This window comes from Malania oleifera, chromosome 10 (assembly GCF_029873635.1).
Source record: "Malania oleifera isolate guangnan ecotype guangnan chromosome 10, ASM2987363v1, whole genome shotgun sequence".
NCBI classification, from domain to species: Eukaryota; Viridiplantae; Streptophyta; class Magnoliopsida; order Santalales; family Ximeniaceae; genus Malania; species Malania oleifera.
Genome location: NC_080426.1, coordinates 60,113,083 through 60,134,750, shown reverse-complemented (window position 1 = coordinate 60,134,750; position 21,668 = coordinate 60,113,083). Strand labels below are relative to the sequence as shown.

Below are 21,668 nucleotides of genomic sequence, written 5' to 3'. Positions count from 1 at the left end.
CAACAAAGATCCATGGAGCTTGAAGAAAGAATAAAGAAGATAGATCATATAGAGAAGATGATAAAAGAGGGCAAACCAAACCCTACTATAGGGAAGCGTCCCTAAGGTCCTCAGAGCCGCCATTCAACAAAGAAATCATGGAGGCTCCATTGCCCAGTAGATTCAAGATGCCCACCTTTGAAAGATACGAAGGTTTGTCTGACCCAATTGATCACCTGGATAATTTTAAAATGTTGATGCAGTTGCAAGGGGCTCCAAACGCCATCATGTGTCGAGCTTTTGCAACCACCCTTAAGGGTACCGCCAGAGACTGGTATCGAACTCTTCGACCAGGATCCATTAGGTCCTTCCAAGAGATGGAACAAATGTTCACCGGCCACTTCCTTAGCAGCCGGAGAGTTGCTAAAACAACAGGTCATCTCATGAGTATGGTGCAAGGGGAGCAGGAGACTCTAAAGAACTTCATGCATCGATTCAACACAGCAACCCTAGAAATCCGCAACTTAGACATGGGGGTGGCTTTGGCCGCCTTGATAACAGCTCTCAAACCCGGAAGCTTCTTATACTCCCTAGGGAAAAAACCACCGGTGGATATGGGGGAGCTAATGATTCGAGCAGAGAAATACATAAACCTAGAGGAGATGATGGATACGAGAGGAAGTCGCATAGAGCGGAAAAGGAAAAACAATAGCAGAGAATCTGGAGACTCCTATAGATCCCTAAAAAGACATGAGACTAGTGCGCTACAGACGGGCCCAAAGATGAGATGACAGCACAACAAGTTCACCTACACACCCCTGAATGTACCACACTCGGAGTTACTGATGCAGATCAGAAAGAAGGACTACATCTCGTGGCCTGAACCTATGCGAACGCCTCTACATAAGCGAAACATGTCCAAGTTCTGCGCATTCCATAGAGATCATGGCCACGACACAAAAGAATGCATTCAGTTGAAGAAAGAAATCGAAGTCCTAATAAGAAGGGGACACCTGTCCAAGTTTATAAAGAAAGAAAATCCACAAAGGGAACCACTCGAGCAGAGGAGGCATGACGCAAAAGAGAAGGAAGAGCAGGTCATAGGGGAAATTGCGGTGATCTTCGGAGGATCTTCTAGTGGAGGAGATAGCGGGAGTGCCCGCAAAAGATACGCTGAACAGGTGCTGACGATGGAGAAGGGGGAAATCAATAGCAAACGAAACAGAAAAGATGACATCATAACCTTTGACAGCGGAGACGAAGAAGAGGTGCAACAACCACATGATGACGCACTAGTGCTCTCCTTACTTGTGGCCAATTACATGGTCAGGTGCATATTGATAGACAATGGGAGCTCGGCTAACATCATGTTCTAGTCGGTCCTGGTTGGAATGAAGATCGGAAAGGAATGACTCAAGTCGGTCTCGACCCCCCTGGTAGGATTCGGGGGGGACATTGTTCATCCCTTAGGTACAATCACGTTACCGGTGATAATAGGGACGACCCCGCAGCAGGTTACGACGCTGACAGAATTCCTAGTGGTCTACCGACCTTCGGTGTACAATGTCATCTTGGGTCGCCCTTTCCTTAACGCAGTTCGGGCTGTAATGTCAACGTACCACCTCAAAATCAAATTCCTTACACCACAAGGGATAGGATTTGCCAAGGGAGATCAGGCCACTGCTCGGAGTTGTTATGTAATGGCCCTGAAAGGGAAGATGGAGGCTAGAGAAGCTTTAACGGTGGAAGATCTAGAAGTAAGGGGAGAGTATCCCCAGATCAGTACATTAGATGAAGACATCAGGCATATACGACTGAAAGGACACCAGGAGAGAAGTATATAGATCAAAAATCACTTGCCCGACACCTTGAAGGCGGAGTTGAGCGAACCGTTGGACAAATTCGCTGATTTGTTCGCATGGTCGGCTGTAGACATGCCCGACATCGACCCTGCAGTCATAGAGCACAGGCTGCAGGTTGACCCCAACCACCGACCTGTGAAGCAGAAAAAAAAAGGAGCTTTGCAATGAAGCAGATCAAAATAATCGATGAGGAAGTGACGAAGTTGGTACAAGCCAACTTCGTCAGGGAGGTAGACTACCCGGAGTGGCTGAGCAACGTGGTTCTAGTAAGAAAGCCAAACGGAAAATGGCGCACTTGCATGGACTTCACTAATCTGAATAAGGCGTGCCCAAAAGACAGCTTCCCTTTTCCCCGAATCGACCAGCTAGTGGATTCAACCTTAGGGCACGAGCTCCTCAGCTTCATGGATGCCTACTCAGGATACAACCAAATTCCTATGAGTCGAGCAGACGAAGAAAAAACATCTTTTATCACCGAAAGGGGTTTGTATTGTTACCGGGTAATGCCTTTCGGGCTAAAAAATGCAGGAGCCACATATAAGAGATTGGTGAATAGGATTTTTAAAGATCAGCTTGGAAAAACAATGGAGGCATACGTGGACGACATGCTGGTAAAAAGCTTGGTAGCAGGGCAACATTGTAAAGACTTGAGAGAAACATTCGAACTCCTTCGCCGGTACCACATGAAACTGAACCCATCAAAGTATGTGTTCGGTGTTTCTACAGGAAAATTCCTAGGATTTATGGTGACTCGTAGAGGTATAGAAGAAAACCCAGATAAAATAAGAGCACTGCTGGAGATGGAGGCCCTGTGGACAAAAAAGGAGATCCAAGTTTTGACAGGGAGGATAGCCTCCCTCAGTAGGTTTGTATCCTGCTCAGGGGACAAAGGCTTACCTTTCTTCAAAACACTAAAGAAGAAGGGAGGATTCGAATGGGGGGAGGAGCAGGCCAAAGCCTTCGAACTGCTCAAGTAATACCTTGGATCCCCTCCCCTTTTGACGAAGGCAAAGAATGGGGAAGACCTCTACCTGTACATAGCATCCACGGAAAATGCCATCAGCTCTGTCCTGGTTCGGGAAGAAGGTAGGAGGCATCAACCCATTTATTACACTAGCAAGGTGCTCAGTGGAGCCGAAAAGAACTATTGCGCGGCGCAAAAAGCCGCTTTCTCCATCATCTGTGCAACACGAAAATTGAGGCCCTACTTTCAGGCCCACAAGATAATCGTGTTAACAAACCTACCGATGAGAAATTCTATAGCGGCCGGAGAGTTCGGGAAGGATGACGAAGTGGTTAATCGAATTAAGTGACTTCGATATACAATATCAACCAAGGCCCGCTGTCAAGGCCCAGGTGCTCGCTAATTTTACAGCAAAAAGGCTCTCCGACTCATCCACTAAATCAGACGTATGGACACTACATGTTGATGGGTCATCTAACGTCGCTAGTGGGGGAGTTGGATTCATCCTTTCAGCCCCAGACGACAGTAAAACTCTTTTCGCACTGAAATTGGAGTTCATAGCAACCAACAACGATGTAGAGTAGGAAGCTTTGTTAGCAGACCTATGCTTGGCAGAAGCATTAGGGGTGGTACAGATCAAGGTATTGAGTGATTCTCAGTTGGTGGTAGAGCAGCTGAAAGGAGAATTTGAAGTTAGGGATCCAAGAATGAAGAAATATCTCGTTAAGGCCCAAGAATACGCGAAAGCATTCGTTCGGTTCGATATAGAACACGTACCAAGGGTAGAAAACAAAAAGGCCGACGCACTCGCGAAATTGGCCTCAGCAACCGGTACGGAATGGAAAGACGTTATTTATCTAGAGCGAATAGGGAAACCCTTATACAAGGAAGATAGAATTAACTCAGTGGACTCCGAAATCAACAAAAACGATTGGAGAGCGCCTTTATTCCTATACCTCCAGGATGGATCCCTACCAGAGGACAACAAGGAAGCTCGGAAAGTGAGAAGGAAAGCAGCAAGATATACGCTGATAGGGCGGGAGCTGTATAGACGATCTCTAACACTGCCCTACCTTCGTTGTCTAGACAGTGAAGAAGGGAAATACGTGCTAAGGGAAATCCATGAAGGAGTATGCGGAAACCACCTTGCCAGTAGGGCCCTAGCCCATAAGGCCATGCGACAGGGGTTTTACTGGCCCATAATGAAAAAAGATGCTGTTGAGCTCGTCAAGAGATGCGACAGATGTCAACGATGCGCAGCAGTACCACACGTACCCTCTAATCTACTCTCCCCTCTAACAAGTCCCTGCCCCTTCGCACAGTGGGGAATAGACATCCTGGGACCCTTACCGCAGGCGACTGGTCAAAGAAAATTTTTGTTGGTAGCAATAGATTATTTCACTAAGTGGGTAGAGGTTGAACCTCTAGCCACTATAACAGAACGGAACATTACGCGCTTCGTGTGGACATCAGTGGTTTGCCGTTACAGGATCCCCTGGATGATAGTTACAGACCATGAGAGGCAGTTCGACAATGAGCACTTCAAAAAGTTCTGTTCGAACCTATCTATTAAGCTCCTCTTCGCGTCAGTGGCGCACCCCCAGAGCAATGGACAGGTAGAGAACATGAATCGGACGATACTGCATGGATTGAGGACGCGACTCAAATCTATGCAAGGTAGATGGGTAGAGGAACTCCCTTCCCTCATATGGGCATACCACACCACCAAGAGAGCGGCAACAAGGGAAACCCCTTTCATGCTTGTCTTTGGAACAGAGGCAGTCATCCCAGTAGAGGTAGGGATACCCTTTTGGCGAAGGCAATACTTTAACGAGCAGACCAACAACGAAGAACTCATATCAGAAATAGACCTACTAGAAGAGAGACAGGATCAGGCGGGTCTAAAAGTTGCAGCGTACTAGCGGAGGGTAGCAAAGTACTACAACAATCGCGTCAAAATACGGAATTTCCAGCCAGGTGACTTAGTCCTGAGGAAGACGCAAAATAACCCGTTGGAGTCAGGGTCGCACAAGTTAAAGCCAAATTAGGAGGGTCCATACAGAGTCACAACCGAGAAAAAGTCAGGGACATACAAGTTGGAAGATGTAGGGGGGAAAGAGATTAAGAACAAATGGAACTCGGATATGTTAAAGAAATACTATTCCTAAAAAGTGCTTCTTACATTGCAGTAATAAAAGTACCAATTACAATAGTTGTACTATGTCAATAAAGTTTGAAAAATTTATATTACAAGTTCAGTTCCTACAGACTAGTTGGCTTTACTCCCCTCTCCAACTTCCTCCTCCTCCCCTTCCTCATCCTCGTCCAGATCTTCCACGGATTCAAGACTCTCATTGCCGTAACCGTGAGAGCTCACACCGTCCAGCAAAAGCTCAGGGTTTTTGGTCTTGACTTGATCCCGGCAGCTCCTGAATCCCACCCGGTAAGCTTTGGAGGTATCAATGACGAACTGGTTGGAGTCCTTGTACTCTTTTACTGCAGTTCGGGAGGCAGTAGCAACAGCGGCAACTTCTTTGGCAGGTAATTCCTCCCTACGAAGGCGCCCAACCTCTGTTTGCAGAGCTCGCTCACGAACCTTGGCCTCACGCAGTTCGTTCTGAGCAACAATGTACTTCTCCCAGGCATCCAAGGTCTGCCGGTACATCTCGGCAACCTTCTCCTCTTGGGCTAGAGCCATCGTCGCCAGCTGAGGAAGAATACAAAATATGAAACAATTAACAAAACTATGTATAAGGCGAGAAGAATAAGGTCAGTTGACGAATAGATACCTGGTATGAGGTGTGGTGGATCTTCGCTGAAAGAGCGTTAGGAAGGGTGCACTGGGCCTGCACAAAATCTTCAGCGTGTACAGCTCGACGGAGAGCAGAGGCAGAACTGGTCAGCTCGTGAAAAATCGCTTCAGTATGAGTCTGTGGGATCGGAGGAGGAACAACATTGATCTCATCAGTAAGGGCACCAAAATCACCTACGGCGGGTGCATCCCTTTGGGAGGATTCCCCTTCGATCTCCCTTCTCTTCTTCCTACTCCTACTCACCCTTTGCTTCCTTGCTTCCCCCATGAGAGATTCATACCTGGTGAAGTCCATATCTGCAAGGATAGAGAGAAAAGGAGTAAAAACACCAACAATAGAGACAATATCCGAACATATATATAGAAATCAGGGGCGAGGAAAGACTTGAGGAAATAGGGCTGATCCCCCACTGCACGAGGACACGCTCTTGGAGCAGCTCCTCATGAGGGATAATACCCTGTTCACCAAGGACACGAAGCTCTTTCAAGATGGCCTGCTCTTCGGGGGAAAGCCTTGGAAGAAGGTGGCGCACTTGAACTTCAAAGGAAAAGGGACGAAAGGAGAAAAGATAAGTCAGTGGATAACCTACTAGTAGCCCTGCAAAAGAAGGGGGAAAAGGGATAGACAACATTACCATCAAGAGGAGAAGACCAAACCAAAGAGCCCGTGTAATTCAACTCCCCCGAGGCAAAGAAGTAACGAGACTTCCAGTTATGAATGGAAGAACTGCCCGGTGAAAAAAGTTTATAGCTTGGTAGAGAGTTGAAATAGTATAGCTCCTTCTCGGCAGAATGAGATCGCATTTGGAAACAACTTCTAAAGAGAGGAACTGTAGGCTGGTGGCCAAGGTGGAGCAGAAGGATGGCAAAACAAGTGAGCGAAAGATAAGAGTTCGGGACAAGTTGGGAAGGTGCTATGCTGTAAAAACATAATACGTTAGAAACGAAAGGGGGAAAAGGGAGCCTGAGACCCAAATCTAGGTAATCTATATAAAGGCAGAGCTCTTTGGAGCCTAGATCAAGGGCTGACTCGGAAGCAGAGGGCAACCTAACAGTAACACTCGATGGTATAGCAAAAAAATAACGAACATTTCCGCAAGTCGGAGGAGGTGAGGTCACAATGAGCACTCCGAACTGTAGTAGGAACCCTCAAAGGCTGTGAAGAAGACTCCATAGGGAAAACAAAGCGTGAACGAAACAATACCTATACCTAAGGATCAAATAGGCAAGCACCAGCAAAAACAAAGAGGAAAAGATGCCAGGATAGATCAAGACAGTAAAATCCACACACAAACAGCAAGGCCGTCTTACAAGAAAAGATCAAACATACAAAGTTAACGCAAGAACAACGAAGAACATGAAGAACACAAAACAAACATGCAGTAGAGAGGGAGAGCGTACCTAACGCCAAATAGGGGACCTCGTGGAATGAAGAAGAGAAGAGAAGAGAAGGAAGGAGTCCTCTAAGACTGAAGATGAGTGCAGAATGAAAGAGTCCTTTGGCCTTTATAAAGAGAGGAGGGCACGAATCCCTGAGGTGGGAATCTCAAAAATTTTCATCTACAAAAAAGGATTGCATCTCAAGGGAGAAAAAGGACACAGAGAATCCAGGAACCCACAGAAAATCTCTGACAAATGCACAGCCGCGGCTTCCCAAGGACAAACGGTGCCTCGGAAAGACCACATTGCCTCGGACACAACGTTAGACCGGTGACCATAAATGGGAAGTTTCATCCAACCCACTTCCCAAGGTATAACTCACTTAAAACCTGCTTTTATCAATCTCTCGTAGGACAGAAGGATGGGACAATGCCTCGGAAAAATGAGTAAATGAAACAACCAAATGACGAGCACGACTTGTGAGGCCATAATAGCCCAGCAGATGAGCACAGCTCAATAGACACAAAGGCCAAACTAAAGAGCACAACTCGTCAGGCCAAAAAAGCTCAGCAGATGAGCACGACTCATCAGGCGGAGAGGCCAAACTGACGAGCAAGACTCGTAAGGCTGGAACAGGAACAACCCTGTAGATGAGCACGACTCAATAGACACAAAGGCCAAACTGGCGAGCAAGACTCGTAAGGCCAAAACAGCCCAGCAGATGAGCACGACTCATTAGGTGGAGACGCCAAACTAACGAGCACGACTCGTAAGGCCGGAACAACCCTATAGATGAGCACGGCTCAATAGACACAAAGGCCCAGATGACGAGCACGACTTGTAAGGCCAAAATAGCCCAGCAGATAAGCTCGGTGGCAAAATTTACTTCATGGAATAGGTCAGCCAATTTTCCTCCATGGGATAGGTCGGCCACATCCCCTTCATAGAGTAGGTCGGACGGGTCGGCCAACTTCCTTCCACGGAGCAGATCAGACAGGTCGTCCAAACTTCACTCCATGCAAAAGATCGAACAAGTCAACAAATTTCCCTTCATGGAGCAAGTCAGACAGCTCAACCAATTTCCGTCCATAGGACAGGTCGGCTACATCCCTTTCATAGAGTAGGTCGGACAGGTCGACCAACTTCCTTCCACGGAGCAGATCAAACAGGTCGTCCAAACTTCGTTCCATGAAAAAATCGAACAAGTCAGCAAATTTCCCTTCATGGAGCAGGTCAGACAACTCAGCCAATTTCCCTTCATGGGATAGGTCGGCCACTTCCTTTCACCGAGCAGATCAGACAGGTCATCCAAACTACACTCCATGAAAAGGTCGAATAGGTCAGCAAATTTCCCTTCATGGTGCAAGTCGGACAACTCGGCCAATTTCCCTCCATGCAACAGCCTGGCACGAATAGCTCGACAAAATAGCCCGACATGAGCAGCTCGGAAAAATAGCTCAGCATGAGGAGCTCGGCAAAACAGCTCAGCACAAGCAGCTCGGCAAAACAGCTCGGCACGAGGAGCTAGGTAAAACAGCTGGGTATGAGCAACTCGGAAAAATAGCTCGGCATAAGTAGCTCGGCAAAACAGCTTGGCACAAGCAGCTCAGCAAAACAGCTCAGGACGAGGAGCTCGGAAAAACAGCTCGGCACGAGTAGCTTGGCAAAACAGCTCGGCATGAGGAGCTCGGCAAAATAGTTCGGCATGAGCTGCTCAACAACTCATCCCACGCAAAAAAAAAAAAAAAGGAGAAACACGATGGAGCATTAAACCTTATAAGTGGAAAAATGCACGAAAAACCATTATTCAAAATTCTGTCCAAAAATTTGAAACTAAGGGGGAGACAACTGATATGCCCAAAATAACCTATCTAATGAGGGCAGGTCAACGCCTATCTTGCACCTTCTCCGGGTCTGACATTCTGACGGGTGATTAGCTCCAACCCAAAAAAAAGGAGGAGAGATCCACGCCAACGACCTTAATAACCGAGTAATAGGTGCACGCACTTATTACTGGAGAGCAATTCACGCCCCCGCGCAATAAATTCGAGCCAACCTGCGGTCAACTCGAGCCCCTATAAGAAGGAATTTGGAGAAAAGGCAAAGGTAAGTCATTCAAAACAATTATACTGTTGCATTTAGCCTTTCTAGAAGCATTCCCCTTACTTAGGTATCGGAGTGATCCCCCGGAGTACACCCCAGGTCCTCCAAGCCTTTCTTTTCTTCCTCTTTTAGGTCAACGGGAGTCGAAGGAGTATCCCTACTATTTTTACCTCGCAACAAGCAGTAAGTATAAAATTACAACCATAAAACATAATACCAGAGTCTACTTACACCAAAACAACACACACACACACACACACACATATATATATGTATATTTTCAATCTCCCATAACATTCCAAATACAACTAGGATCTCACAACAAAATAATCCTGATCCTAGTACAAAATCTTACCCTACTAATAGGGTAACTCAACAAACTCAATGGCGGCCACGACCCGTCGGTCTCTCAGAGTCTCCTAAAAAATTAATTAAGTTCAGGGGTGAGAGACTTCTTAGTAAGGGAAAATAAACTAAATACAGTTGTGTGACAACATGAACATTTAATGCAATTATACATATACAGTACATTTCATATATCTGTAAACATTCATCATAACATACTGAATCATCATATACTTTTGTATTTTCTAGTAAATCATATCGTACATAAAATGTTTATTATATTTGATAATACTGAAAACATACCCAGGATGAATAGCTAGCTGATGTCATGTATTAACCCCCATGACGAGTTGTGCAGCCGGAAGGTGGGACCCGACAATGGCTGGCCGACCATTGCCAAGTCAAAAATGTTTGTAAGTACGATGGACTCGCCACACCCTGGTTTGGACTGCCAGGTGGACATCTACAACTGTATACTGAAAGCTATATCGACTATCCATCTCCCACCCCCTCGTGGGGTGGTTAGCACAAGTCTGAACATAGATATCTGATCTATATAGCTACGATACCGAGCCCCTGAAACTGAATTAAACTAACATCCGGGTTCCGATAACATATAATACATGATATTATAGCATTTTTCATAATTTCATAAATACAGCCTCGCGCCGAAATCATTTCATAAATACAGCCTCGTGCCGAACATTTCATAAATACGGCCTCTTGTTGAAATCATTTCATATATACGGCCTTGCGCCGAACATTTCATAAATACGGCTTTGCGCCAAACATTTCATAAATACGACCTCACGCCGAAATCATTTCATACTTTTCATGCTGAAAATAAATCAATTATCATGTACTTATCAAAATCATCATAATATACTGTATCTTTTCATAATTCTTGAAAACATGCTTTACTCGTAAAATTTGTCATATCATTACCTTCCATGAAAAATAACGTTCATGCCACACAAAGTTAAGTAGTTCTGTACATTTCATTTTAAAATCCCATTTTTCGTATAATAGCAGTATTTTCCCAATAACATACATTTTCTCAATAATATTCAAATATCATGCATGCTTCCCTAAAAATTAGTTTTCTGATAAATAATAATAATTCGTGTGAAAAATAACTGCTTTAATTTATTCCCTTACCTGACAACTAAAAAGCCCCTATATATTCTTGGACTCACACTCGTAGGATTTCCTAATCAATACCCTGAAAATGAAAACTTCCAGTACTAAACTTCAGTATATTCACGTGAATATTATTTCCTATAACTATGAAAAAACCAAATTCAGCATAAAAAACCTTACCTTGATTCGGGGACGAATTCCAACTTGCTTCCACCAACGATCCGCTCCGGCAGATTTGGAAAGAAATTCTCCAGGAGCATCGTGGTGGCCTCAGATCGTCAATCCGGTGAACGACGGAGCCAAAATCGAAGAAAGAGGAGAGAGAAACTGAAGGGAGAGAGAGAGAGAGAGAGAGAGTGAGTGAGTGATTTCTATTTTTCTACATTAAAAGTCTTATTTTCAGCTATTTATAGGGTCGGATTCGTCGACGAGACACGTCACCTCGTCGACGAGTCCTGTAGAAAGTTCATCGACGAACCTGCTCCCTTGTCGACAAATTTCAAACTTCTAAAAATTCTCTCTCGATATCTTCTCGTCGACGAAACTTGGCTTCGTCGACGAGGTCCTCTTGTACCCTCTTCGACGAATCCCCTGTGTTCATTGACAAGGTCCTGATAAGTTTCCTCGGTTATTACTCCCCAAAGTGCATTGTCATTGACGAAGTCTGCTGACTCCTTCTGTTTTTGTTTCCATTTCCCTTCCTCTTTATTTAAATACCATTTTTATTATTCGGGTCATTATATTCTCCCCTCCTTATAAAATTTCGCCCTCAAAATTTACTATCTATATAATTCATCATCCCTTAATAGGCAAAATGGTCTACTTATTTTATTATTTACTCTCACTTATGGCAGAGGAATACCGTGGTTACGTTTCAAATCCTAAGAGATTACATATATAGAAAAGAAAATTCCCCCAAAACTAAAATACCACTTACTACTAGAGTATTACATGTACCTACAAAAGAAATACAACATATTTACTCACATTTTCTAATTATATTTGAACTTCTTGGAATAATTGCAGGTATTTATTCCTGATATGCTCCTCGAGCTCCCAAGAAGCCTCTTCTACTACATGATTCCTTCATAGAACCTTTACTAGAGGAATCTTCTTACTACGTAGTTCCTATTCTCTCCTATCTAAAATCTGCACCAGCACCTCCTTATAGACTAGCGAATCACTGAGCTCTAATTCACTATAACTAATAATATGAGAAGGGTCTGGGACGTATTTCCTCAATATAGATACGTGAAATATGTCGTGCATCTTGGATAGTGTAGGTGGCAAAGCTAGCCTGTAGGCAACCGGTCCCACTTTCTCTAAAATCTCAAACGGACCGATAAACCTAGGGCTAAGTTTACTCTTTCTTCCAAACCACATAACTCCTTTTAATGGAGCTATCTTCAGAAACACATGATCACCAGTATCAAATTCTAAATTCCTGTGGCGATTATTGGCGTAACTTTTCTATTGGCTCTGAGCTGCACTGATTCTATACCTGATAAGCCGAACCTTGTCGTATGCCTGCTATACCAGCTCTGGTCCTACAACACGCCGCTCACCCATCTCGTCCCAATACAAAGGAGATCGGCATCTCCTATCGTATAAAGCTTCAAACGGCGCCATGCCAATATTGAATTGATAACTATTATTGTTGACCTTATAGGTCACCCCCAGTTTTGATAATGACAAATACTTCTGTATTTAATAAATATCTAGTTCATGTGTAGGTCTATATTAGCAAGCACATTGATAGCATGTGAAAGCTTAAAGCTTGAAGACAAATTTATGTTCTCAATTGTAATATTCAGTAGTGAAATTTGTCTATAATAGTAAGTAGGGCTCTGGTTTGTAATAAGCACACACAACACATGCATGGTTTATTTTGTGATCTCAAACCAAATATGAACCAAAAATGACAGTAGAAAGACCTTAGGGTTTACCCTTCAGTCGACTGACATCAGACTTTTTTGGTGTCTTAATTTTGGACATAAATGACCCTAAGACACATACATTTGCACATATGTTTGTTAGACACTTGAATAGGGTTTGTATGTTTCGAAACGGGACTGAAATGTACATTTGGTGCACTTTCGGTCGACCGGCCAACATAGTTCATTTTGGCCTGGTCGACCGAACCGGACCTGGGTCAACAGTTGACCAAGGTCCTGGTCGACCGAACCTATGCAATTCAAAACCCCTGATCAATCGAAACCCTCTCTGGTCAACATTTTGACCATCTAGTCGATCGAGCCACTTTTGTACTCCAACGACCTGGTCGACCGAGGGTCCTCGGGAAAATTCACAACGGTTTTGTCGACCGAACCAGCCAGTTCAAAATGGTTCGTTTGACCAAACCTCGCAGATTTGAAAAATCACCTTCTTCTGGTCGACCGAGCCTTTAGTTCAAAATCCCCCTAGTCGATCGAACAGTATGAGACCTAGTCGATCAAAACATTTCTGGTCGACTGGACCTCTCGGGTTGCCCTGATTTTTACCGCGGTTAATATTTTTTAAACAGGGTTAAAATATTTGAAACATCATTAAACTTTTTTAACAATCCCTAATAGGTCTCCAACGGTCAAAAATTCTGGTATGTCTATATATACCCTCTCATTTGGGAAAATTAGAAGTAGATTAGAAAATAAAAATTCTCTCTCAAGCAAAATATTTCTCATTGCTTATACTCTTCCAAATACACTCTAACTTACATTCAAAACTCATTAAATCTTCTGTAAGTGTTCTTGAGTGTTTAGATAAAAGGTTTTGCTCTCTCTTTGTTATGAGATTGATCCATTTTTATTGAGAGCCAAACCAAAAGGATTCTTAGGGGACTTTGCTAATATGTTCATTTTAAGAAGACTTTACTAGATCTTCTGAGATTGCATATTCGTTGCAACATCTTGAGAAGCTCGTATTTGCTTTTGGTTGCGAAATATTTTCAAAATCATTTACAAATATCTATTGCTCTTTATTTTGAAAACCATTTGAGGAGATATTTGTTTTTGAGGTGAAACATCTTTGTTGCAATATTTATTCGCTCATATATTTTTGCTGAAAACAAATATCATATATATTTTGCAAGTCCAAGCATATACACATTTATGTGATTGAGATATTCTGCTGATCGATACTCTTAAGGCTTGCTTGATATTCTGTGTGAGCACGTTTGATTGAATATCTTGAAATACACAGATTGTCGTTGACACTCTCACGTACGTATTACACTGATAGAAAATTCCTTTGAGAGTTGAACTATCTAGACCACACTGAACTTACATTTTAAATCATCTGTGGTGTTTGTGATTGTGCGCATTTGGGGTACAAATCTGCTTTACGTGAAAGCACCCTTATATTGTACCTTTTGATTGTATATCTAAGAGATTCTAGGTGTGGCTTGAGGGGGCAGTAATCCAGCTCGGTAAGGATTAGTGTAAAGGTTGAGGTCAACCCTGTGCTAATTGACTTGGTTTGTTTAGGTGCCGCTCCACCCGTTTAAATGAGCAAGTTGTTGTGATAATCCTTGTGCTGGTTAGCCAAGGCGGGGACATAGGCAGTTGGCCGAACCTCGATAGCATATCTGCGTGTCACCTTCTCTTTATTGCTTTCCGTGTTTGTGTGATTAATTAAACTGCTTTATTTAAATTCTGATATATTTATATTACTTGCATTAGATTGACCATAGGATTGTGAACATACTGCTGTTAGGAGGAATACCTAGGGGTTAAATTTTAAAAATTCCAATTCACCCCCCTCTTGGGATCACGATAAAGCTAACAATTATTATACACGAATTCCACTAGTGGCATGAACTGAGTCCATCTACCCACGAAATCTAATACACATGCTCGGAGCATATCGTCTAGTATCTGTATCGTCCTCTCAGTTTGCCTATCTGACTGAGGATGGAATGTTGTGTTAAATGAAAACTGAGACCCTAATACTTCCTGCAAGCTTCTTTAGAACCGTGACGTGAAGCGTGGGTCTCGATCTGACACATGGACATAGACACTCCGTGAGAATGGACTATCTCTCGAATGTAAATCTCTGCCAAATGACTGAGGGAATAACTGATCTTGATAGGGAGGAAATGGGCGGTCTTAGTCAACCAATCTACTATCACCCAAATCGCATTTTGGCCATGCGATGTCGACGGTAGCCCTGAGACAAAATCCATGGATATATGATCCCACTTCTACTATGGGATAAATAACTGCTGCAACTGACCCGCCAGCCTCCGGTGCTCAACTTTTACCTACTGGCACGTCAAGCACTGGGCTATATACTCAGCGATCTCTCTCTTCATACCACTCCACCAATAGAACTCTCGTAGATCCCTGTACATTTTTGTACTGCCAAGATGAACTGTATACAAAGATCTGTGAGCCTCCTCCAAAATAGTCTTCCTGATCCCAGCATCAGCAAGAACACACAGTCTGGAACAGAATCGTAAAGCTCCATCATCTGAAATGCATAATTCCTCTTCCTAACCAGACTGTACTCTATCCATCACCTCTGCTAATTCTGGGTCTTCCTTCTGAGCAACTTTAATTCTTTCCTGCAGAGTAGGCTGAACTACTAAACTGGCGATATCTACTTGAGGATCACCCTCAACCAATTCTATGCCGAATCTCTCCAAATCCATCATGATCGGATGCTGGATTTCCATAGCTGCCAATGCTGATTCCCTAGACTTCTTGCTCAGTGCATCATAGACCCATCCTTTTTCTTCACGAACAGTACTAAAGCTCCCCACGGAGATACACTAGGTCGTATGAAGCTCTTATCAAGTAAATCCTGTAACTGATCCTTTAATTCTGCCAATTCTGCCGGCCCCATTCGATACGGTGCTTTAGATATCGGCGCTGTACCTAGAAGTAGATCAATGAGAAAATCTACCTCACGATCAGGTGGCAAACCCGGTAATTCATCAGGGAACACATTTGTAAATTCTTTCACCATAGGCGTATTGATAAGTTTCAATTCATTTTCTGACATTTCCTTCATAAAAGCCACGAATCCCTGACAGCCACTCTGGAGCAACCTCCTCGCCTGAACAGCTGAGACCATATGAGGTAAAGATTACACTCGTGACCCTATAAATCTAAATTCTAGTTTCCCTGAAGGTCTGAATATCACTTCTCTTGCACGATAGTCTATAATAGCAGAATTAGCTGCTAGCCAATCCATGCCGAAGATGATATCAAACCCGTGCATATCTAGTACCACCAAATTAGCAGACAAAATTCTCCCCTGAACATCAACTAGACAACCACGGAGCATCCTACTACATCTCACCGTTGACCCGGTCGGTGTAGCCATTAATAACTCGACATTTAGTGATTGTGTTTCAACCCCACATAATTTAACACACCCCAAGGACACAAACGAGTGTGTGGCACCAAAATAAAAAAGTGTAATAACTTTAAATGAAAACATATTAACCATACCTGTCATCGCCGGTTGCCTCAGTATCACCCGGCGTCAAAGCGAAAACCCTGGATGGGGCCATATTCCTCTGCTGGCCTCCACGTGGTGCCTGGTAGCTTCCTCGAGCAGGTCTAGGAGCAGGAGCAACACCAATTTCAGCTTGACAATCCCTCATCACATGCCCTAGCTCCCCACATTGATAGTAGACACCTCACCCAACACGACACTCACTCGGGTGCCTCTTCCCACAAGTCGGGCAAGCTGGAGATGGTTGTGTACCCTAAAAACCGCGATTCTCGGTCTCCTGCCTCCGATCTCTATAGTAGCCACCTCTCTTCCATGAACCTCGGCCGACTCCCTGCTGTGAACCGGAAGGTGTGGATCTCTTCTTCTGCCTCTACTCCTCAGCTTCCAACTGCTCCCCAATCTCCGCTATAGTGGCCCTATCAACTAGCTCGGCAAAATCTGGTAGTTTCAGAATCGACAACTGCTTATATATTTCTCTCCTCAGACCTCTTTCAAACTGTCGTACCTTTTTTACTTCATCTGGTATAATGTACGGGGCGAAGCGAGATAATTCAATGAACCTCGCTGCGTACTGCTGCATTAATGATTGTCCCTGCTTTAGGTTCAGGAACTCCTCAATCTTAACTTCCCTAGACGAGGCTAGGAAATACCTATCGAAGAATATCTCCTTAAACTGCTCCCACATCATCTCTATAGGTACTGTCCTCTGCTACTATAATAATCTCACCGCCGACCACCATCTCTCGGCCTCTCCAGTCAGTTTATATGTAGCAAACAACACTCTCTGCTCCTCAGTACACTGCAGCATTGCAAATACTTTCTCTATCTCCTATACCTAGTTTTTAGCAACTGCAGGATTCGTCCCTCCTGAGAAAGCTAGAGGATTCATCTTAATGAATTTCTCAATCGAGCTACCATGGCCAGCAGATGGACCACCCTGTTCCCTCAAACTCCTGGCAATTTCAGCCATAACTTGTTAGGCCATGTTGCGTAAGACTGCATCTGAATCACCGCCCGCAGCGCCTGAGGGTCCAGCACCCTCATTCCCACTAGCGTGGGCACTACTACCACCAAGGTCCATCCTGAAAAACAATAAACTTAGCTCAGAACCCCCTTCACTATACATATCATCCAACTCATATAACATATTCTCCTAATTAATTCATCCCTCCTGATCTTAATTCAAGGTTCAATCCTGCAACCTAAATACCCAACCCAATGATAGTTTACCATGACTTTCCTGAAATTGTCACCCCAGGAAAATCATACAAACCATCACGGAAGTCCTGCATCTAGACTACAAAACCAGACCTCAAATTCCCTTATCCTATACTCTGATATTATTACTGCTGCACACTACAGTCTACAGAACTTAGTAACCTAGGCTCTGATACCAAACTGTAATGACTTGCTTAACATATAATAAACATATTTAAATATATGATCAACCCAACCCGTGGGCAATGGGGATGGACCAGTCATAAACAGCGAAAACCTAAGCAGCAGTAAGTATAAAATTACAACCATCCAACCATAAAACATAATACCAGAGTCTACTTACACCAAAATAATATATATATATATATATATTCAATCTCCCATAACATTCCAAATACAACTAGGATCTTACAAAAAAATAATCCTGATCCTAGTACAAAATCTTACCCTACTAACAGGGTAACTCAACAAACTCAACGGCAGCCACGACCCGCCGGTCTCTTAGAGTCTCCTGAAAATTAATTAAGTTCGGGGGTGATACACTCCTCAGTAAGGGAAAATAAACTAAATACAGCTGCGTGGTAACATGAACATTTAATGCAATTATACATATACAATACATTTCATATAATCTGTAAACATTCATCATAACAACTGAATTATCATATACTTTCGTATTTTATAGTAAATCATATCGTACATAAAATGTCTGTTATATCTGATAATACTAAAAACATACCCAGGATGAATAGCTAGTTGATGTCATGTATTACACCCCATGATCGGTTGTGTAGCTCGAAGGCGGGACCCGACAATGGCTGGTCGACCACTACCGAGTTAAAAATGTCTGTAAGTATGATGACCCCGCTACACCCTGGTCCGGAATGCCTGGTGGACGTCTACAACTCTACACTAAAAGCCACATCGACTATCCATCTCTTACCCCCTCGTGGGGTGGTTAGCACAAGTTTGAACATAGATATCTGATCTATATAGCTACGGTACCGAGCTCCTGAAACTAAACTAAACTAAACTAACATCTGGGTTCTGATAACATATAATACATGATATTATAGTATTTTTCATAATTTCATAAATACGGCCTTGCACCGAAATCTTTTCATAAATACGGCCTCACGCCGAACATTTCATAAATACGGCCTCGCATCGAAATCATTTCATATATACAGCCTCACGCCGAACATTTCATAAATACGGCCTCGTACTGAAATCATTTCATACATATCTTGCTGAAAATAAGTCAATTATCATGTACTTGTCAAAATCATCATAATATATTGTATCTTTTCATAATTCCTGAAAACATGCTTTACTCATAAAATTTGTCATATCATTACCTTCTATGAAAAATAACATTCATGCCACACAAAGTTAAGTAGTTCTGTACATTTCATTCTAAAATCACATTTTTCGTATAATAGCAGTATTTTCCTAATAATATACATTTTCTCAATAATATTCAAATATCATGCATGCTTCCTTGAAAATTAATCTGCTGATAAATAATAATAATTCGTGTGAAAAATAATTGCTTTAGTTTATTCCCTTACTTGAGAACTAAAAAGCTCCTATGTATTCCTGGACTCACACCCGTAGGATTTCCTGATCAATACCCTAAAAATGAAAACTCCCAGTACTAAACTTCAGTATTTTCATGTGAATATCATTTCCTATAACTATGAAAAGACCTAATTTAACATAGAAAACCTTACCTTGATTCGGGGACGAATTCCAACTTACTTCCACCAACGATCCGCTCCGGCAGATTTGGAGACAACTTCTCTAAGAGCGTCGTGGTGGCCTCAGATCGTTGATTCGGCGAACGACGGAGCCAAAATTGAAGAGAGAGAGAGAAAGAGAGAGAGAGAGAGAGAGAGAGAGAGAGAGAGAGAGAGAGATTTCTATTTTTCTGCGTTAAAAGTCCGATTTTCAGCTATTTATAGAGCTGGATTCGTCGACGAGACACGTCACCTCGTTGACGAGTCCTGTAGAAAGTTCGTTGACGAACCTACTCCCTCGTCGACGAACTTCAGACTTCCAAAATTTCTCTCTCGGTATCTTTTCATCGACGAAACTTGGCTTCGTCGACGAGACCCTCTTGTACCCTCGTCGACGAATCCCTTGTGTTCGTCGACGAGGTCTTGATAAGTTTCCTCGGTTATTACTCCCCAAAGTGCATTGTCACGTTCGTTGACGAAGTCTGCTTCCTCATTTTGTTTCTCTTTCCATTTCCATTCCTCTCTATTTAAGTACCGTTTTTATTATTCGGGTCATTACAATCTATGTATGTACTTTTGTAATTATGGACAATGCAGTTTTAATATGTACATAATTGACAAGTATGTTGTAATCTAGTGTTTTAAATTTGGTATTAGAAATAAATGAATTATTGGTTGGATTTTAATTGAAAGTGAATTTTTCGAAATAAACTCATATTATGAAATTTCTTTTATACAAACATGTAGTTCAAACTAACAAATTTTAACTAAAGAATCACACACCCAATATGTGTAAGCGTCAACTAAAAAGGCGCAAAAAGCGTTTTCTTTTTTTGTAAAAATGTGTTGGCCTCAGCATGTAATGTGTTACCCTTTTTCAAATATGGTATTTTAGATTGAGTCTTAATGTGTTTTAAGCATGCCTTGCATTGAGGCGAGCCTTGATTGAGCCTCAACAAATATATAGTTGAATATCTGTGTGGACATGATTAATCTGGAACGTCAACTACATGATTGATGCAATATTGTGAAATGCATGCTGGTAGTTGATTAGGAGTGCATGCTAATTGATCAGAATGCCACTTGCATGGCTGTTTTAGTGACTTGTGAATTGCATGCAGTAGAAACTCATAAGATATCTAGTGCATGGTTTGCGATATGTAGGATGGGAAAATGTTTTGTTTATAGACGGCATGTTGTCAAATTTTTAAAAAAATTTTTCCTACCCAAAATATTCAAAGTGTATAAATTATGTGTCAAATGATTAACAGATGCTGCATGCTAAAATTTATTTTAAAGAATTACTGCATAATTAATGCAGTCATGATTATAGTTGATTAGCTTATCATGAATGAAAAGAACTGTTATGCGATGTGCTTATATATACAATTTTGTTTTTCATAGGTATTTACTGTATCCCGAGGGTCGATCTAAATGGCAGGAAGCTCAAGCAGTGTTCTAGTGACAATGTTGCTATATATAGGGGCAAAATTATCACCGGAGTAGAAGGTGTTAGTTATAGTACTTAGCTAGTTTGACCAATTCGAATTGGCCATAGGTGTAAATTAAATAAATTGTACACGAAGATATACAAATATTTGCATATTGATCTAGATCAATATGCATTGCGGGTGACCACAAGATACCCTTTGTGAGGGTTCAATGATACAGTCCTCCACGAGGCTGTTCCCATATCTGATGATTATGGTCTGCACATTGTGTTGGATGCACACTGTGTAGGTCCGACATATTTAACTGTGCAGTTATACGTCGAAACTAATTTTTTTCATATGCACATTGCATAAGAATACTTTAACGCACACCTACTTTTTTACTGTCTTCAGACCCCGCTGTCAATGTGATAACCAATTTTTTTCATATGTTGCAAGAGGACGTACTACATGAGGTTGATCTACTCTCTTCAGATCCCGCTGTTCAGAGTCTAGCGAGAGCTAGATTGGACCTTGTCCACGAGGACGGTAAACGGATTTATAGCTCAATGGGCCCCACCTCCATGAGGAGGTCGACTAGCTCTAGTACAAGGAGATTGAGCAGTTTCCTCCAGTCATCCACCGAGTCTAGCCTTCAAACCGCCCATTGTATAGGAAAAATACGTGTTCGGCCCATCTGCACCGTATGTGCCTTCGACGGTGGTCGATATTGCGGGTCTGTCTAGTAGACAAGCAGATGCCCCCTCTAACTCTACTGCCACCCCCTTGATGACATACGTATTAGATGACCTACTCGATGTGGAGGAGGTGGATGCACCCACTATGCCACCTCGGTCTCGTCTAGAGCCTTCATATGTGTTATCTCCCCATCCGCTTTGCATGGATGTAGATGATGCAGTTCCTATTTGTGGAGATTCTGGACATACAACACGTCAATGGGAAAGAACACCAGATGTGAAGGATATGCTAGGTGAGGGCAAACGCCGATGGCAACCACCCCGAAACCGGAGATGACCCCCATGTGGCACGAGTAGTATGATCGATTATTTTTATTTCATTTGTGCAACATCTATTTTTTATTTCTCCATTTGTATAGCATCTTTGTATTATTTATGTATATAATTAGGAATATTTGTTCATTTTCCACAGCATGTATATGTGAATGAAAGTTGTGTATGACAAGTGTGAATGAAAATTGTGACCATTCCCACCTTC

The 21,668-nt window shown here is 42.7% G+C and overlaps 1 protein-coding gene across 1 annotated transcript; it reads left to right on the top strand.

The window, feature by feature from the left end:
• The first annotated feature begins 266 nt into the window (after positions 1 to 266).
• Positions 267 to 770, top strand: LOC131166703 (uncharacterized). Its single transcript, XM_058125279.1, has one exon. It carries the CDS (start codon positions 267 to 269, stop codon positions 768 to 770), a length of 504 nt encoding a protein of 167 aa, XP_057981262.1.
• The last annotated feature ends 20,898 nt before the right edge of the window (positions 771 to 21,668 follow it).

Excerpts from the sequence above, each read along its gene's own strand:
- LOC131166703 (XM_058125279.1), top strand. The coding sequence starts at position 267 with ATGTGTCGAGCTTTTGCAACCACCCTTAAGGGTACCGCCAGAGACTGG.